General features: G+C 37.7%; 1 protein-coding gene across 1 annotated transcript in view; it reads right to left on the minus strand.

Annotated features, from left to right (window-relative positions):
- Positions 1-18370, minus strand: part of rbbp4 (retinoblastoma binding protein 4) — a 30840-nt gene extending 12470 nt beyond the window's left edge. The window contains exons 1-5 of the mRNA XM_039740884.1: positions 18229-18370; positions 14722-14866; positions 2707-2852; positions 2056-2229; positions 1811-1926 (exon numbers count right to left, since the gene is read on the minus strand). Coding sequence (XP_039596818.1) covers positions 1811-1926; positions 2056-2229; positions 2707-2852; positions 14722-14866; positions 18229-18244 — 597 coding nt within the window. The 5' untranslated portion in view covers positions 18245-18370. The remainder of the gene's footprint in view (positions 1-1810; positions 1927-2055; positions 2230-2706; positions 2853-14721; positions 14867-18228) is intronic.
- Positions 18371-19283: the final 913 nt, after the last annotated feature.

Here is a 19283-nt window from a genome sequence, read left to right on the forward strand (position 1 = left end):
ACAGGAATATAAATGATTACTGATGCATGGAATACGTGGGTAACAATCTTAATAAACTGTCTTGAAACCAAAAATGTAAAAACAGTGAGAAATGCAAACACGAGTTTAACTGGCAAAGCAATAACAAAATGCAAGTTCATAATTAGGGAAGTGGGTGACAAATTTGTTAGCTTTGCACATATATACCCCAAAAAGGTACACCTATAGACATTTTGAAATTAATTCTAACTGCTTCTGCATCGCTGATCAAGTGATCTAAATTCAAATCCAGTGTCCAACTGGTCTTTTTTTATAGTTTATATGTCCTACATCCCAAAGGTTGCATTTTTTGTTAACTGAGGATTCTAAATTGGCCACATGTAGGAATGTTAAGAATGCTAAAGCCATAGCACAATCATGGTCGTAGAAAAAGAGATCACCAAACAAATATATATACTGACAAAAGAGAAGACTTAAAAATGTCACAGAACAACAATGATATACTGACAGAAAAAATACTACTTGTCAAGAAATCGAATGACATTATAAGCATATAATTAGTCATTAACACACAAAAACCAAGGCAAAAGAGGAGATTTACATGGAAAAAACAAGCGTGGAAAAATCTAAGGAACAAAAAGTAGTAACAGAGGACTCAAACACACTGAATAAGGAAAAACAATGTCTAAAATGATTTATTTAAAAAAAACACCTCTACGGAAAAAAATAAATGAGAAACAAAAATAAATAATGCAACAAAAGAACCCAATACTTCTTGCAAACAACAGAAAACATTGGGAGAAAAAAAATTAAAGTAAGTAATCTAAAACACGTTTCAACCATAAAGAAAGGTAACGTCTGGTAAGTTCCTAATTACAAGGAAAGAGACCAAAAAAGATCAGTGTTGTTACAATATATAAAAGTTAGTCCTACACAGAGATCAATGTAATCTCCCTGAACAGAGATAATCAGGGAAAAATGGTGGCTTGAACCTGCTACTGGACAGAACACCATGTTCAAAACTATTCATAAAAGGTCACAAAACTGAGCAGGGCTGAGTCTTGGACAGGCACAGGTAATTTCTTCTGGAGGATGAATTTTTCCCTCTCACGATTAGCAACAGTTCATCTAATCACAAAAAACATTTGTGCTGTGGCATAAATGACAGACAAAATAAAAACAAAAATAACTGCTTACATACAGTACCAACTGGTCAACACCTGGGTAGGTTAGAATTAAGAGTAGTGTTTTAAGCACTTACAAATGTGATTATGCGGTTTAACATGACAAAAAATTCTGTACTCTGCATAGACGCTACTGGCAATCACAGAGGGTACACAAAGCTCTTATGGCAAAGGAGGCTTCACTTAGAGGGGAAGACTAGCTGTCTAACCTAGATATCCCTAACTAATATCTGCATGGCAAAATACAAAACATTTTTCCTGCAAAACTCTCATAAAATGGAGTTTGGGAAATGTTAAGAACTTTAAACAATTAGACTCGAAACGTTCTTTTTAAATGACTGTTATGTTTCATCGTGTGGTGGGTTAGGTAACGTGCTGCATAAGTACATTCTCCCCAACCTGTCTGTCGTAATTTTGTGAATCTAACTAATGCATAGGTCTTCCACACTGCCATCATTACCTTGGCAATGCCCAGAACATTTTCTTGGACTTCTATGTCAGCTGCACAGGAATACCATAACTGTACAAACTTTCATATGAGAATTTTTCAATAATTAAATTAACACAATGACTATAAACATGCATTTCCACTATCAAGTCAGTATCCAGAATATATGAAGAACAGTTATCCCAGTCAGGGTCCTTACATGATCATCTGATGCACTCAGTAAACAACCACTTAGGTTAGGGTTCCATGAGAGTCCATAACCTTCCTTCTGATGACCTCTGAGCCGCAGATCAGGATTACACTCTCCCGATGGATCTAAAAAAAGTAAAGTTACTTAATTTTCTATTTACATTTTAGGAATCTCTAAGTATGGAAACAAACCTACTGCTGTTACTTTAGTCTCCATTTTTCATCCTCATGGGTAAGGATCAAAAAAAAAATTACCTGGCTTTGATGGATGCTTAGTGTAGTCAAACACAAGCACATCACTGGTTGGCGTCTTTGTGGCAATAATGCAAGGATTCTGTGGCATATATCGAGCTCTGTTAACCTCTCCTTCATGATTTATCTTGATTTCTATTTCAATTTTTCCACTGACTGAGCCAAACCCACCAAACTCTATTAAGAAAAAAATAACACTGTTAGAACACAAAATTCATCATCTCTTTATCTCCTTTTATCCCAACAACAAGGAGAATATACTAAGGTGAGCCAACCATGCCATCCTATCTTCAGCAGCTTCTTCCAACACCTTCAGGGGAATTTAGAGGCGATACCATGCAGGCTGACAGAAATGCTTCCCTCCACAGTATCCTTGCCCTGACCCTTCAACTTCTCACTTTGGGCTGTTCATTGATATTTGCTGCAGTACAACAATGGCCAAAGTGAAGGCCTGTGCAAGGTTGTATTTTGGAGAGTTCACAGTGAATGACTTAAAGCAAAATAAATAAAGCCTGAAATCACAACCACTCAAGGGCTCAATCACTCTATGCACACTATATTTCATTTAGAAATCTTAATTTTTAAAAATGTTAAAACAATGTTAAATGTTAAAACAAAACTTAAACAGTTCTAATAAATGGAATTAAATTGTACCTCCTTTCTCACTGTCGTAATGAGATGCATCAAACTGGGCATCATCATTTGGCAACTGTACACTGGCAATGACCAAATGGTTCTGCTCATCTGAAGTGTGTGTTCCAAGAACTAATCTATGGACACTAAAATCCTTCCCTTCAGGTCTAAAACAAAAACAAAATCACAAAAATGTGAAAGAAAAGCAAACATAAAATAGCACAAACAAAATAAGGGTTATGCATGTGTCAATGTGAATGTAATTGAGGGACCTGGGTTAAATATGTACATTAATTCAATTTTATTGATATTTATAAAATCACATTACAACAAAGAACATTTAAATTACACATTGAAAAGATAGACTGAGCCTAATTTGAAACTCAAGAAAAATTAAAATCTCATAACAAAACAAGCAAACAAACAAACTCACACACACCCCTCAGGTCAGGTCGCTACACTAACCATATGACAAAACAACTTGGGATCCTGGCTGGCAACCCCCCAGGCACACACATGGTTCAGTCCCACTCATCAGAAGCACTCATCTATTTGCCACAGTACAGAGGGTCTCACAACCAAATAGCAAAACAGAAAGCACCAGGACTCTTGAAGACTTGTACATTCATCCTTTTGCAAAGATACTGGGAGCAAAAAAAAACCCACAACACACCTCTCCAGTGACCTCATATGCCCTCCTCCATGCTCTCCCAATTCATCTACTGACTTCATAGGAAGAGTCTCCACAGAAATACATGTGGCCAAAATAAGTAACCTCTCGACAAGGCCAATATTCTCTCCACAGACAAAACACACTGCTGACTGCTGTGCCCTAGAGATCATTAAAGGCCAGAATCGTTTTTTTATCCAAGACACTTACAAGCCTAGGCACTCAGACTCCTCGCAAAGTCTATTGAGAGCCTCAATCAGAGCCTCCATTGATGCCGCAAACATCACAGCATTATCAGCAATTCAAGTTCAGTGAATCTTTCTTCACCAAAAGATGCATAACAGTCGCTGAACTCGATGACCCTGCCCAAAACCTAGTCCATGCAATCATTGAACAGAGTAGGAGCAATAACACACCTCTGACAAACCCCAGAATCAAGAAGGAAAAACACAGAGGTTCTGCCTCCACTATGAACAGCACTCACAGTACCAGTGTAGAGGCTGTCTATGATATCCAGCAACTTTGAGGAGATCCCATGAAGTCTTAGGATGTCCTACATGCCAGCTTAATCAACTACATGGAAGGCATTACAAAAACTGACAGACTGCAAAGAAACTCTGCCGATATTTGCATTTGCGCTCTATGAGAACCCTCAGTACCAGGATGCGGACAATGGTAGACTTATTAGGCATGAAACCAGACCGCTCTGGTTAATAATAGGTGAGAAAGAGATCACGGCTCCTATTCAGGATGACCCTAGCAAGGACCTTAGCCGGCACAGTGAGCAGTGTTATTCCCCAGTAGTTGCCACAGTCCAATCGATCACCCTTCCCTCTCCAGATAAGAATGAAAAGCACCATTTTTCAGTCAGCTGAGATGATGCCCATCTCCCAAAGTGAAGCAAAGATTGCTTGCACTGCCAGGAGGACAGCCTTACCATCAGCCTGGAGAAGTTCACCCCAGATACCATAGATTCCGGCAGAATTATCTACCTTCAGCTGGTTCACCACCTGTACAATCTCAGTGAGATTGGTGGTTTACAGCTAACTGGAGGAACCGCCTCAAGAACCATGGACCCAGAGATGTCCAATACCTTAGCCAGATGATCAGCTTTAAACAGCTGCTCAAAGTAGCCAGTCCAGCAGGTCACAATTGTAGCTTCATCCATAAGGGCCATTCCATCACTTGTCCTGACCTAGATTCTGAGGAACAGATTTGGATGTGCACAATGCTTTGATTCCTTTGTAAGCATGACGCTGGTCACTAGATCATAGAAGGTGTGTCACTTGCTTACAGCCATCCTTCTCAGTTTTTGGAACAGACCAGAGATGTCATCAAGCTGTGCACTGCGATTCCTCTCAATGATATCTAGAGTGAAACACCTCCTTCTGGGAACACTGTTAACACAACCCTTAGCAACCTTCAAGGTCTTGTCACTGAACGTTTCCCACATCACATTAAGATCAGCAGTCAAACTCATATCTGCAAGTTCCTAACACAAACTGCATGCGAGCTCATGATCTTGGAGCATGATCATTTCCAGGCTCACTATCCTAATAGGTGGTTGCCTACTGAACCTAAGCTGGATCTTCAAAGTTGCAACAACAAGTCTACGGTCAGAATTTACAAACTGGACATTTTTGTAGTTCTGTAGGAGCCTTCAGCATCTGCCCACAAGGATGTGATCAATCTCCTTCAACACCCCACCAGTACTGGAGTATAAAGTCCAACAATGCAGCACAGGGGGCTGGGACAAGGATACAGCAATCCTTGCCACTGACCTTCTGTAAAGGCAAGGAACATGGAGCCACTTTCACCACAGATGCCAGACCCATGGGGACCAAATCATTCTTCATAGTGGTCACACTACATCTCCCATAACCAGAGGAGAGTCACCTCACGAGCACCCATAAACCACAGACCAAAATTGTAAATAAAAGTCTCCCTTACTGGAAAATAACTCACTGCAGTCGGAGGACACACTGAGACAACGCAGCCAGATTGCCTTAATCCAAGTCGCATAATAAGCTCATTGAAAGGAGCAAAATCAGACACCACTGGAAGGAGCTGTTCTGCCACAGTAACATCTACACTCCAAGTATGACAGCCATCAGTGCGACCAGACCAATAAAAGCTGTACTCTCTTACAAAGATCTGGCCAGTCCCAGGTTTGCACACCTCAAAGAATGGTGCCGCCACTGAAACACAGAGTTTACGGAGATTCCTCCAACCGCTGAAAAAGATGATCATCATGCCGGTGAGACAAGATGTTTCATGCACCTAGCCGGATGGGCTGCCTTAAATTGGGACCCTAGGGCTCCAAATATTTGCAGAAATTTTCTTAAAGTGCCAAAAAGCAGGGCTCAGTATTTTTTTTTTTTAATCTTGCAGGCCTCACAAGAAGGCTGTCCATCACCCATAAGATGCTTTCACACACAGCCCGTTTCATTTGTTCCAAATCAGGGGAAGATATGCAACTTTGTTTCAACTCCCAGTTAGTTTGAAGATTTGCTGTGTGAAATGCAACTAAGCGAGCTAAACATATTAATAAATACCCTGTGTCAGTGTAGTGAACTACTTTCACAGAGCAGAAACATACTTTCCAGGGAAAAAAAACTATAAGGGTCAGCAACAATTGTGCTTGCTCACTGCTGCATTTTCATGTAGTTTATTTACCAAACACAGCTGTGTAAGTAAAACACCTATTAATCGAACAACTGGAAAACTACTTGAAAATTAAGCATGACTACAACAGGTATGAAAAGGACACATTTGAAATAAGTGAGTGTACAAAAGAGACTGCTCTGCTGAGGATATGTGTTTCGGTTTTATAATGCCAGACATAGCAGGCAAGGTTAATTTACATGTATGATGTTCTGTATTTACAGGGCTACGTAAAAGTTTGGGCACCCTTCTGAGGCTGCATGATAATTTGCTCTATCTTCATAAGAGAAGATCAAGCAATATACCATTTGTTTAACTAGAGAAATGTAGACAAGGGGATGTTCATCAGACCACAATTCTCAGTGTAGCATTATTAAGTTGTATGAAATCAAATAAATACAAAATGGGATGTGGAAATGTTTGGGCACCCTTTTAATTGTATTAATTTGAAGACCTGTAGTCATTTAATTCCAACAGGTTGCAGCACAAAATTGCTTTGATTAGCTCATTAGACCTTAAACTACAAAGAGAGATGCAACAATCATGAAAAAGGTTATTTAACATAATTGCTAGTTGTACTAGTCCTTGATTCTCTCCTAGAGAGTGGCATCATGGGAACCTCTAATCTACTGACCTAGAAACTAAGATAATTCATCATTATGAATTAGAAGAGTACAAGAAATTATAACAAAGGTTTGGACTGTCCGTCTCCACAGTCAGAAATTTAGTTAGGAAATGGAAGGCCACAGAAACAGTCCTTATGAAGGAAAGATGTGGTAGGCCAAGAAAAATATCTAAAAGGCACAGCTGAAGGCAGGTTAGAATGGTCACAGACAAACAGACCACCTCCAGAGAGCTACAAGAACATCTGACTGCTGATGTGTCATTGTACATTATTATACAGTCCAGCGCACTTTGCACCAGGAACAGCTCGGTGAAAGGGTGATTCGCAAAAAGCCTTTTCTGAGTACTCACCACAAAAAGAGCTGCATGAGGTATGCAAAATCACATCTGGACAAGCAAGAAATATTTTGGAAAAAAATACTGTGGACAAATGAGACTAAGGAAGAATAATTTGGTCGCAACCAGAGGCATAGCACCTGACCAAAAAAAAAAACGCATTCCAGGAAAACTTGCTGCCTACTGTAAAAATTTGGTGGAGGGTCCATCAGGTTATGGGGCTGTGTGGCTAGCACAGGTACTGGAAACCTTGTTGAAGTTGAGGACCTCATGAATTCCTCCCAGTATCAGCAGATTCTTGACAAGAACATTCAAGAGTCAGTCACAAAGTTGAAGTTACACCAGGGTTGGATGTTTCAGCACAACAATGATCCAAAGCTCCGTTCAAAATCTACCAAGGAATACACACAGAGGCAGAAGTACAATGTGCTAGTATGGCCATCCCACTTCCCAGACCTGAACATTATTGAAAATGTATGTGTTGATTTGAAGCATGCTCTCCATGCTCGGAAGCCACCAAACTTGACTGAACTTGAGGCATTTTGTATGAAAGAATGGTCCAAAATACCACCAGCCAGAATTCAGGGACTTGTCAGTGGCTACAGAAGGCATCTACAGACTTATTTCAGCAAAAGGAGGCTCTACTAAATGATGGGATTATTCTTTTGGGGTGCCCAAATTTATGCACCTATCTATTTTTGTTTAAATGCACATTAAATTGGTTCTGTTGGCCCAATAAAAATATTTCACTACTGAAATGTTGCCCTTTCCATAAGTTATATATGTTAAATTGAAGTTGCTAGCTCAAAAGCTTAGCCAAGTTATAACTCAATAGTGATTTTTTTATCGGGGTGCCCAAACTTTTACATAGTACTGTATTGTATTTTAGTTAATCTCAAAGCACATCTATGATCTGAACACTTGCATATATTTGTTAAGAATGTTCATTCTGGATTGTTTGAGAGGATGCCCCACCTCACATGTAAGCATGCATGCATCACTTTCACAGTGCAAGATTAGGGGTTTGTTTGTTTGTCTCACAGGGCACTGCTGTTAATTTTTTTTTGTCACCCCGTATGCGTTTTGATTGACAAAAATCAACAAGTGATTTTACAGCTGCTGTCAGATGGTATGCAAGACATAGTGAGCCTGATTAGGTGCTTAGCTTGCTCTGATTGACCGGTGATTGTGCAAATTGTCAATATGAATTGTTACAATTGTACCTATGTTCTTTTATTTGCAGTTACGCAGTTAATTTTTAATTAATTTTAATGCTCCATGTTAAACCTCAACTGACTGTGATGTGAATGAAATTCCCTATGACTGACAGCAGGCACGATGTGGGAACACCACAATATGCACAAATTTCACTCAGAATACTCAGTATTTCATATAGTTGGATCAATCCTGTGTAAATCATATTCATACCTCATGTGAACCACTGGTACTGTACAGAGACCACCCTTTCCAAAGAGTCTTGGTATGGTTGTATTGGTCCTCACCAGGGTGCAATTGGCATCATATAATGATAATGCTTTACATTTATATAGTGCTATCCTCACTACTCAAAGTGTCTTGCATTAAGAGAGTGTGTAACTACTTCAATCACCATCAATGTGCAGAATTCACCTGGATGATGTGATGACAGCCATTTTGTGCCAGTACGTATTTGTTATTTGGTGGTGAAGTGGTAAAGGAGATAGTTAGCCAATTATGGACAGAGGATGATTAGAGGGCCAGAATAACCAGGCCATGGTGGTTAATTTAGCCTGGAAATCGGGATTCACCCAACTCATTTCGAAGGATGCCCAGGGATCTTTAATGACCAGAGAGAGTCAGGACCTCCGTTTTACATTTCAACTAGAGGATAATGTAAATTTTTACACTCAGTATTTTACTAGGAACATTGAGCATTGTGCGAGCTTTATAGTCCTGCATTTTGTTTTTGGGCACCCCAACAGAGATATTACATCAATACTTAGTTCAGCCTCCTTTTGTAAATATAACAGCTTTTAGACGCCTCCTATAGCCTTTGATGAGTGCCTGGATTCTGGATGGAGGTATTTTTGACCATTCTTCCATACAAAATCTCCAGTTCAGTTAAATTTGATGCCTGCTTCAAATCATCCCATCGATTTTTCAATGAAATTCAAGTCAGGGGACTGTGATGGCCATTCCAGAACATTGTACTTATCCCTCTGCATGAATACCTTTGTAGATTTTGAACTGTGTTTTGGGTCATTGTCTTGTTGGAATATCCAATCCCTGTGTAACTTCAACTTTGTGACTGATGCTTGAAAATTATCCTGAAGAATTTGTTGATATTGGGTTGAATTCATCTGACCCTCAACCTTAACAAGGGCCCTAGTCCCTGAACTAGCCACACAGCCAAACAGCATGATGGAACCTCCTCCAAACTTAACAGTAGGTAGCAGGTCTTTTTCTTGGAATGCGGCGTTTTTCTTACGCCATGCAAGGCCCTTTTTGTTATCACCAAATAACTTATTTTTTGTCTCATCAGTCCAAAGCACTTTGTTCCAAAAGTAATCTAGCCTGTCTAAATGAGCATTTGCATACAACAAGTGATTCTGTTTGTGGCATGAGTGCAAAAAGGGCTTCTTTTTCATCACCCTGCCATACAGATGTTCTTTGTGCATACTGCGCTGAACTGTAGAACGATGTACAGATACACCACCTGCAGCAAGATGTTCTTGCAGGTCTTTGGAGGTGACCTGTGGGTTGTCTGTAACCATTCTCACAATCCTGTGCATATTCTGCTCCAATATTTTTCTTGGCCTGCCAGACCTGGGTTTAACAGCAACTGCGCCTGTGACCCTCCATTTCCTGATTACATTCCTTACAGTTGAAACTGACAGTTTAAACCTCTGAGATAGCTTTTTGTAGCCTTCCCCTAAACCATGATACTGAACAATCTTTGTTTTCAGATCTTTTGAGATTTGCTTTGAGGATCCCATGCTGTCACTCTTCAGAGGAGAGTCAAAGGGAAGCACAACTTGCAATTGACCACCTTAAATACCTTTTCTCATGATTGGACACACCTATCTATGAAGTTCAAGGCTTAACGAGCTAATCCAAACAATTTGATGTTGCAAGTAATCAGTATAGAGCAGTTACATGCATTCAAATGAGCAAAATTACAAGGGTAAACAAATTTTTGCACAGCCAGTTTTTCACATTTGATTTAATTTCATACAACTAAATACTGCTTCACTAAAAATCTTTGTTCGGAAAACACCCCAATACTCAGATGTTCCTAGAAAATGAAAGACATAACACTATTATCTTTTTTGTTGAAAGTAGAGTAAAAGGATTATGCAGGCTAAGAGGGGTTCCCAAACTTTTTCATATGACAGTATACACATATACATCTCTCTATTAAAAAAAAAAAAATCCTGGAAAGGAAAAGCAGAGCGATAAGACGTTATCTTCTCGGAAGTTCTCGCAAGACACTTAAGACCCGTGAGACGCAAACAATATCAAATAAGAGCACGGCCAGCAAAACACTCAGTCATGTAAAGGCACGTGGCACACACAGATCATGTGCTCTCAGCACATATAAAGCGTATAAGGACAATATGTTCTGGATGAAACGTCAACAACTAAGCAAAGAAGAAGAGAGACCCAAAAGCAGTGGAGAGATAAAAAAGGCAGATAAGAGATTATGAAAGCTGTGGAATTTGAAAGGCTCAAACAAACGATGGCATGATACACATGCAGAGAAAGGTAAAGAATATGAAAGCAGTAAAATTCGAAAGTATTGTAGCATTCCAGCCAGGTTGAAGCCTTTTTTGTTTTAAGTGACTGTTAGGTCTGATTGAGGGAGGGTAGAGTACAGCATGGAAGACAGACAGCGGTTTATTGATTGATGCGGTTTGAGAGACCCGGGGGATGAGGGGTTGGAGAGGGTGCTAGAAAGTTTGTGTTTTTTTTAATAAAGTTTTGAAATTGTAAATAGATTTTGTAGACACCCTGTATTCTTTACATTATTACGGTTTTGACTGTACACACATGACCAACTAATAAAATTAAGATAGTGTTCGCTCAACTGTTTAAATGTACCAACTGGTAAAAAAAAAAAAGAAAAAAAAAACCCTGATTTTCATTTTGAATATTGCTTTAAAACATTAACAGGGGCCTGAGTTGCCTCAAAAGCTTGCATATTGTAAACTTTTCAGTTAGCCAATAAAAGGTGTAATTTTGCTTGACTTTTCACTGCATTCATAACAGCTAACACAGTACAACACCCTACTACTATGCTACAAATGAAATTAAATTTATAGAAGGCAAACATTAACAGCACTTATTCATCCAACTAATGTATGATTAAGGGATGACATTTGAATATTTATATTTTTCATTAGATTGCAAACAAAGTATGAAAAGATTTTTTTTCTTTTTTAACTTCAGAAATACTATAGAATTTCTTTGAAACAGTGAATGCGATGCAGCTTTTGAGAATATGTATCCAAAACAATTAACTGAATACCACATGCACTTTTTGTGCTTCTCTTATAATCTCCAAAAATTCTGTCTGTCCACAGAGGTGGATAGTCAATGGCTCAAAAACAATTGTAAAACATTAGTAATAAAAGGAAGTTTGACTATTACCATGTTTCATGGGGAAATTTTCTGGATTTGTAATTTATATGAATACAGGCTGCCGGGATTGAGTTTAATTTTTTCCACGCAATTATGCTGGGTCCAAAAAAATTTTGGGAGAAAAAAAAAAAAATCCAAACCTACATGGCCCTGTGTGAAAAAGTAATTGAATAAGAAATCAGGAAGGGGGCAAATAGTTTATCACACCACTGTATTTCCGGAAGTATGTATCTAGCATTTTTAAACAGAGTTAACTTTATTTATCTATATATATATCTATATCTATATATATATATATCTATATATATATATCTCTATCTATCTATATATATATATATATATATATACATATATATACACACACATATACACACACACAGCCAGCATATCCTACTGGACCAATGGATTTTTCACTTTTTAAGGAAGCAACATAGACTGAATGAAGCCTCAGTGATTTTTCTGCTCTTTCATGTACATTGCACTGAGGTGTGATATGTATTTTAACCCCACTCCTCCCAAAAAATAAACACTTTGGCATAAGTCTTCCTTCACACCCCCAATGTGTACAAAACAACCTTATAAAATTGCTTTAACAGGTTATTAAATTCCTTGCTCAGCAGCATTATTAATGTCAATAAACATATTTTGTATTCCCTTCTTACATCCTCTGTATTTGAAGAGGTAATTGTTTATCCTATGTTCATAATGAGAAAGGCGTGACTTAATTTATGCTCCAAAACATTGAGTTTGTAACGGCAAGCTCCCCGCCTCACATCAAAGAGTTAAAACACAACATGATCTTACATATTCTGAACCAGTTTCTGAATTCTCAGTATTTATTTCTGATGTCCATCTAGCTTGCAATTTATCTTTGAATAAAACAAAAACTATTTATAACCTCAGTAATGCTTTGCTTCCCAGTGAAATCTCTGGAGAAGTAATTTATAAAAATGTCAATCTGTGTAGAAATCAGTATAATAAAATATTTATAATCGAATATTAGAGGCTGAGCTCCCAAGATGTTAAATTAGTAGTGCTTAATAATTTTAGCTTTAAAATAAAAGCACCATGGTGAGAAAAGTCAAAAATAGAAATTTCACTGGAGGAGAAAATTGATGTCATTATTAGATTATGGCTGAGACTCACTGTATAAGACCATCAGATATAGACTACCCCCTCACTACTAGACAATACATCTATGATCTTCACCACAAACCTTTACCTGTCCATTAAATACAGTGAAAGTAAAAAGTATGTGAACCCCTAGGAATTATCTATATTTATGTCTAATTCCCATATAAAACATGGTTGTATCTTCATGTCAGTCACAATAATGAACAAACAGTCTCCTATAACTAATGATACACAGATTTTCAGAGACTTTTTGACCATATTGAATAAATCAAACTGTGAAACTGAAGGTTGAAAAAAGTAAGTGAACCCTAAACTAATGACTTTTTAAAAAGCTCATTGCAGTCAGAATTTAGCACACCTGGAGTCCATTTAGTGAAACTAGTTCAGAGGTGTGGCCTAGAATTAGTTTGATTGATAACAAAAAAACAGTATAAAGTTTGAGTTTGAGCTTTTGACAAGAAGCATATCCAGATGGGAATCATGCCTCACACAAAAGAGCTGTCTGAAGAGCTCCGATTGAGAATTGTTAATCTACATAAGGCTGGAAAGGGTTACAAAGTCATCTCAAAGATTTTAGATATTCATCAGTCTACTGTTAGGCAAGTTGTCTATAAATGGAGACAATTTGGTATTGTGGCTACTCTGCCTAGAATTGGGCTCCCTGCCAAGATGAACCCACAAGCACAACACAAAGTCAGCAATGAGGTAAAGAACCCTAGAGTGACAGCAAAGGACTTCAAGAAGTCATTAGAACTGGCTAAAATCTCTGTTCATGAGTCAACTATACGCAAATCATTGAACAAGAAGAGTCCATGGCAGGACACCAAGAAGTAAGCCAATGCTATCAAAAAAAGAACATTGCTAAACGCCTGAAGTTTGCGAAAGAGCACTTGGACACTCCACATCAGTACTAGTAAAATGTTTTGTGGAGTAATGAAACCAAAATTGAACTATTTGGGAGGAACAAGCAGAACTTCATTTGGCGTAAAAAAGGGCACTGTATATCAACATCAAAACATCAATCCTACAGTAAAGTATGGTGGAGGGAACATCATGATTTGGTCCTGCTTTGCTGCATCAGGTCCTGGACAGCTTGCCACCATTGAGGGGAAAATAATTCTTTGCTTTTATATAGTGCTTTTCTCACTACTCAAAGTGCTCAGCAATTGCAGGTTAAGGGCCTTGCTCAAGGGCCCATCAGAGCAGAGTCACTTTTGGCATTTACAGGATTCGAACCGGCAACCTTCCAATTGCTAGTGCAGATTCCTAGCCTCAGAGCCACCATTCCGCCTAAAAAATTTTTTTCTATAAACAACTTCTTCAGGATAATGTGAGGGTGTCTGCCCATCAGCTTAAGCTCAGAAGTGGCTGGGTGATGCAACAGGACAATGACCCCAAACATCGCAGCAAATCCAGAGCACAATGGCTTCAGAAGAACAAACTCTGTCTTTTGGAGTGGCCCAGTCAGAGTCCAGATCTCAATCCTATTAAGATGCTGTGGAATGACTTGAAGAGAGCCATACACAGAAGACAACCAAAGAATATGGAAGAGTTAAGGCAGTTCTGCAGGGAAGAATGGGCTACAATTCCCCCCACACAATGTGCAGGTCTGATCTGCAGTTACATGAAATGCCTGGTTGAGGTCATTGCTGCCAAAGGAGGGTCAACCAGTTATTAAATCCCAAGGTTCACTTACTTTTTCCACTACCACTGTGAATGTTGAATGCATTTGTTTATATAAAAAAAAAAAAGCATGAAAGAGTAAAATTATTTGTGTGTCATTGGCTTAAGCTCATTGTGTATATCAGTACCTGTGACTTAGATGAAGATCAGATCACTTTTTATGACCAATTTATGCAGTAAACCAGATAATTACAAAGGGTTCACAAACTTTTTACTTTGACTATCATATTTTACTTCTACTATAGTTTACTACATCCAATGGCAGACAGGTTATTTGGCCAGAAAACAGAATCGAGTCACTGTACCTTGTGACATCTGGCAACCACTGAGCAGTGAGACTGGGCCACTCAAGAGCATGAGTCATCACTAAATCATATAAAAATGGGGTATTCTTCTTCCAAATTTTGTACTCTTCATTGATCACTCGCTCCTCTACAGCATCATCAAAACCTGTGGTAACAGTAAAATCAACCAAAGAAAATTTTTAATCTGACAGCAAAGGAAAATAAGATTTTAACACAGAGTCTTTGCTCTCAAGAGTGTTTTAATTGATTAAGATGAAGGCTTTTAACCTCTCCAAAATACATCCGAGATCCTTGTCATAAGTGGTAGCACTGCATTAAACTATTTTATGTCTATGCCATTTATGAACTCTACTGAACACTGGCATGGTAGAATACCAGACTAAAAAAAAGCTAGTTTTTCTATGTCAACATCTTGCAGGCTTGACTTGTTCAAAGGACAGTTGTAATCACAGAAGTCAATTTTCTAAGATTTTGTAACTTGATTGCATTGCTAAAAAAATAGTTTTAATAAGGTAAGAATTCTTAAATGAAATGCTTATTTTTTTTCTATATAATGATTTTATACTGCGCATATTATATATATATATATATATATATATATATATATATATATATATATATATATATATATATATATATATAGTTTGCATGTTCTCCCCGTGTCTGCGTGGGTTTCCTCCGTGCACTCCGGTTTCCTCCCACAGTCCAAAGACATGCAGGTTAGGTGGATTGGCGATTCTAAATTGGCCCTAGTGTGTGCTTGGTGTGTGGGTGTGTTTGTGTGTGTCCTGCGGTGGGTTGGCACTCTGCCCAGGATTGGTTCCTGCCTTGTGCCCTGTGTTGGCTGGGATTGGCTCTAGCAGACCCCCCGTGACCCTGTGTTTGGATTCAGTGGGTTGGAAAATGGATGGATGGATGGATGTTTAATATCTAAAACTTGTGTGATAACTCTTTAGATATTGATGCTACATAAGACTGAAATAAACACATCACCACTCAAGGTATTTATTCAATATTCAGTTTTTTTGTATAGCCCAAAAATCATACAAGGAGTGCTGCAATGGGCTACAACAGGCCTTGTCGTTCGACAGCCCCCCAAGCGCCTTGACTTTCTAAAAACACAAGAAAATGTTTGCATTTTTAAATGAATAATGTATTATTAACAATGATCACTAAATCAGATTTTAACAAACCAGAAGCAAATTAATGAAAAAATGTCACATAAATGAAGACTATTATGCTATAGAACTAGAGCTCTCTGTGGAAACAATTTTTCATGAACACAATACAGCAAGCACAGTTATGACTGTGTATGGCACTGCTAGTGCACAGGTCAGAATCAACTCTTCACTGTCACTTTGCAGTTCAATATTAAAACAGTTAATCTGCATGTTTGAAACTGAATCACATGCAAATAAAATGCAATTCTAGCACCACAGACTATATTCTTCGCCTGAAAAAGTGTGGTTACTTGTAAATCAGTGTTACAGTTTAGTTGTGTGGAGAGGGGCTGGGTTTTAACCCCATAGGTGGGAATGAACCATAGTGTATTGACCAAAGTTTGGTTACAGCAAATTGCAGTAAAATGAAAATAAATGAGCAGAAAAATAATCCAACCTTCACTGCTTAAAAGAGGTAATTATTATTTACCCGGATTTGTCACTTTAAGATAACATTTCTGAAAATTTCATTCAAAGGTATGGTTAAGCACACAAAACAATTAAACTGCTTGAAAAATATGTAGAATAAAATCTCACTTAAATATCTATGTGCTCAAGGCAAAAATTACTATGCATATGATTCTTTTCTGACATTCTCGCAAATAATTGTACTGAGGTTTCATTTGTAATGTATGTAAATGTTTTTATGGCTAACAATAGCACCCGATGTATGTATTACTAACACACCATTTTTCAATAAAATTTCCTGTGGTAAAAAAAAAAAAACAGCATTTATTAAAGTATAATTCTTAAATCAAAAATAAGTGCTTTAAAAGTCAAGTAGGTATGGATTTTTGGCCTTATTTTAAACGCATACCTACAATTTGAAAAATGAAAAGTTTACCATTCCTAAATATATTACTTTGAAATGGACTAAGAAATAAGCACACATATTTTGCAACTTTCATCCATGATTTCATTCATCCTCAAACACACTTAATATACTTTAAATTTGTAGGGGCTGGAGCATTTTCAAAAATTACTAAGTGTAAGCCATAGCAGGAGTCATACCTGAACAGTTTAGAGCCGCTTGTTAATTTTACAGGCACAAGTCTGAGATGCTTTAAATCTGTAATACTTGGTACAGAAAAAAATAATATTAATAGTGCCATATTATTGTACACTATTAGCATGTACGGTGTTCACTCATGTAAATAATAAAGTCAGTCCAGCTTAACTGTGAGATCTAGTTTTTATCAGGGATGCAAAAAGTGAAGAAAGCTTAAGCTTAAAGGCACTGGTAATGGAAATGTTGTGACACCATGGCTTTGAATTTAATACATTCTGCAAACCTTCATCACAGTATAAATTTAAGATATGACAGCACTAAAATATAGAGCCATGTATCAACAGACAACTCAGAACACAGTTTCACAATAATTGACAAATATGAATATACTGTAGTGTTTGAAACTGAACAATGGATTGCATACACCTAAATTGTGCATTTGCTTTAATAAATGTAGCAAAGGTACAACTACGTTATGGTAAGGTATACCATTTTGGATGCAGAATAGTCAATACTTAATTCTGACAAATTCTGTAGTGTATTACCCACGGTAAATATTTCTGCACACTCCAGAGAAAATCTGAGTATGCAAATAAATGTTAACACATACATACCAACTTGAGCCCAGTATTATACATTCCCATATAAACTGAAAAATGCGAAGACAGCAATTGTGTGGTCTGCTTATGCTGAACGAGCGGAGTACAAGCACCAAACTTAAGTAATACTCGTGCTACCCAAGCAGATGCTTCGCTTCCACAATATGCAATATAACCCGTACTTAGTGGCCAAATGAGATGGGAATTCTAGTCGGAAGAATGAAATGAAACTACACTTTAAGAGTCACAGTCAAACTCACGAGGGTTATTTATCCTCTTGGAATTATTTTCGAGAACACTAGAAATGAAACAATGCATCAATTTTTAAACACGTCTAGAAAATGTCATGGATAAGAATATAAAATGCATTTCTTCTATGAAAACTGAAAGCAATTTTTGCCTTTTCAGATAATTTAAAATAGTTCATTTTTAACGAGTGAGATAGTAGTAAATTACTAAACTAAAGTACTGACGTGGGGTTTGACATTGGTTTAAAAAAAACAAAAAACTGGCGCCTGTGCCATCACGAGCCCAGTATGTGTTTGAAATTTAGTCCCGTTCACCCGGCAGGAAGAGCCAGGCCAAAGGCCTCTTTCGTAGAAGTTGGATGCTGAATTTTATGATTACCGTCTATCGTTTACAGGCAAGTTCCAGCAGCAAGGCTCTGAAATATTCTTACCTTCTTTATCGGCCATCTCAGCTTTCGATACCAGTAACGCAATCCTGAATGTAAAAAGGACAACTCCGTTTCTCTTTGTCCGCAATTGCGCGGGGGTCGCTTGGCGCCAAGAATGCGTATCAGGCGTAACGTCGACTAACCAATGAACAAGCGACGTTTACGACGACGTTAAAAACCGGAAAAAGCAACCCCGGAAAAAGTGGTCACGTGTCGATAATTGCACCAATCCAGTTAAGTTGTTTTTTTTAACATGTATTCAATGATAAATACTTTCTCGTCCCTCTCTTTTTTATTTGACAAGTCATATGGTAAATTTGGCCGGTGTTCTGACGATTTGTCCTACTTTGTCGAAGTATCCTACCGTAGTTTATTTAAATGGCAGATACGGAATATACACCGTATATGTTACACCCATCTGTTTATTGTAAGTCGTAACATTAAACTTATAACGTTATACCATATCATCATTTAACATGTAGAAGTCGTCAATCAAATTTATGGAAATGCTAACATTTCTCAATTTATTCTATATGCATCATTTAATGCCCGAAAGAGACACAGCCGTGCATGGATACAATGGCATGTACAAGATTAAAAGTCACACATGCAAAATACACAATTTATAAAATGTTGACAGTAAATACCTATGCAGAAAACTGTAAAAAGTTTGGTCTGCGCATGCGTAGTATCAGTGCGTAGATCATTTCGATGGGTAGAATGTTTCGTCGGAACACCGGCAGTCATTTATATACAGTCCTTCAGCCAATCACCTATCTTCGATGTCTCATTTAATTTTATTTTTGTCAGATAACACGGCCAGATTTTTGTGAACAGGAAGTCTTTTAAACGAACAGAAACATATACAGTATGGTTATTTTATTCAGCCTATACCAGTATTTTGTAGTTTTTTGGGTGTCATTACACTTTTCTTAAGTCTTATGGCCGACGTGGTAAGCATTTTAAAACAAGGTACAATTATTAAAACTAATTATGTGCTTTTAATTCATTTTAATGTTTTAATTTCTACTAGCTTTTACAGCTAGATTTCTTTATGG

This window comes from Polypterus senegalus, chromosome 17, assembly GCF_016835505.1.
Source record: "Polypterus senegalus isolate Bchr_013 chromosome 17, ASM1683550v1, whole genome shotgun sequence".
Classification (NCBI taxonomy): domain Eukaryota; kingdom Metazoa; phylum Chordata; class Cladistia; order Polypteriformes; family Polypteridae; genus Polypterus; species Polypterus senegalus.